Source organism: Myotis brandtii, unplaced genomic scaffold (assembly GCF_000412655.1).
Source record: "Myotis brandtii unplaced genomic scaffold, ASM41265v1 scaffold929, whole genome shotgun sequence".
Lineage (NCBI taxonomy): Eukaryota > Metazoa > Chordata > Mammalia > Chiroptera > Vespertilionidae > Myotis > Myotis brandtii.
Window position 1 is genome coordinate 322,598 of NW_005371832.1, and position 1,456 is coordinate 324,053.

Genomic DNA, 1,456 nt, shown 5'->3' on the forward strand with positions numbered 1-1,456 from the left:
GGTGTTTCTCTCTCTTCGATGTTTCTGACTCTCTATCTCTCTCCCTTCCTCTCTGTAAAAGATCAATAAAAAATATTAAAAAAAAAAGACTGGGAAAATAGAGTACATACATAGCCTGTAATACTGGGCCAACAAACCCAAAATTCGGTGGGAGTAAAAGAAAATACTACTTTGAGGTAAATAACAGATTAGTTATCAATATGGATAATAATAAGATGACACGGAGATGGAAAGTCATGATGACCATTTTGCTGTTTACTTGTAACACTGCTTTTCCTTTTTCAAATCTCTTTGATAAATGAAGGCCCATGGGGGCTGAAAATCCTTGGTGGTTGTAATATTAAGCAGAAATGAAAACTGCCTAAACAAGTGGGTTAAAAAAATAATTAAAAAAGCAAACACTTATCATTCAACAATGTAGTCCTGTAAACTTTTCAGCTCTACCACTCCTGCCATGTATTCCATCCACTCTGACTTCGGTGTCCTCCTCAATTCACCCAAACAGCCCCCACAGAGCTCTGCCAAAACGCTGTTTCTAACATTCAGGGTGTTGACGTTAGCTTTCTAAAGCGAAGGCCCGAGAGGTGGGGCCCGCGATGTTTTGGTCCATTCATAATCAGTCCGGACAATCTGCTCTAATGGGTGTTCCCTGTCCTTGAAGCAAGATGTCCACGAGTCTATTGACATAATCGCCTTACAACCCTGCTGCCGGCACGAGCGCGTTCCTGTTACAGTTTCAGCACAAACCCGGGCTGGGATGGTTGAAGTTTGGGGCATAACTGTCCCCACTGTGCTATGGCCAAACCCAACGTTATGAACTTCTGTCTGTTGACAGCTGCTCTCTCAAAGTTACATAACGTCTGTTCTCCACCCCACTACCCCAACTCCTAGAAAAATTATTATTATTTTTTTTATCTCCCGGCCTCCACCATTACTTTCTCACACTCAGTGCACAAGTCGAAACACTACTTTCCGCACATTCATCAATACTGACGACGGGCCCAACCCGTGTACAAACGCACCGAGGAGGAGAGGGAGGGAGGGAGGACCGTACCGTTGGCATCCCTCGGCGGGCGCGCACGGCGGTCCCGGGAACAGAGTCGGGGCTCGCGCAAGGGGGGCATTTCTCAGCGGAGGAGCCAATGCCCCGCTCAGCTCAAGAAGCGGAACCGGGTGGAGAAAGTGGGGCGATGACACCCCCAACACCAAGAAGGCTCTTTCCTCCGCTCTCGCAAGACCTGGCATACCGGGCAAAGGCCTTGATGCTGGGGGCTTCATGGGAGTGGGGGGGGGGGGGGAAGGAGGGGGAGGAATGATGAAGAGCTGTTGGTTCTGGGCAGGAGGGGGACGTAAGAGGTGGCCGGTGCACAGCGCAGCCTTCGGGGCAGTTTGAGAATAAAGAGGGGAGGGAAGGGGCCGCTCCCCGCTCGGGGAGGCCGGAGAGCCGGGCCGCTCC

The 1,456-nt window shown here is 50.0% G+C and overlaps 1 protein-coding gene across 1 annotated transcript in view; it reads right to left on the reverse strand.

Annotated features, from left to right (window-relative positions):
* Window positions 1–527, reverse strand: part of UBR2 (ubiquitin protein ligase E3 component n-recognin 2) — a 138,919-nt gene extending 138,392 nt beyond the window's left edge. The window contains exon 1 of the mRNA XM_014532979.1: window positions 260–527. Within this exon, the coding sequence (XP_014388465.1) occupies window positions 260–310 (51 nt within the window). The 5' untranslated portion in view covers window positions 311–527. The remainder of the gene's footprint in view (window positions 1–259) is intronic.
* Window positions 528–1,456: the final 929 nt, after the last annotated feature.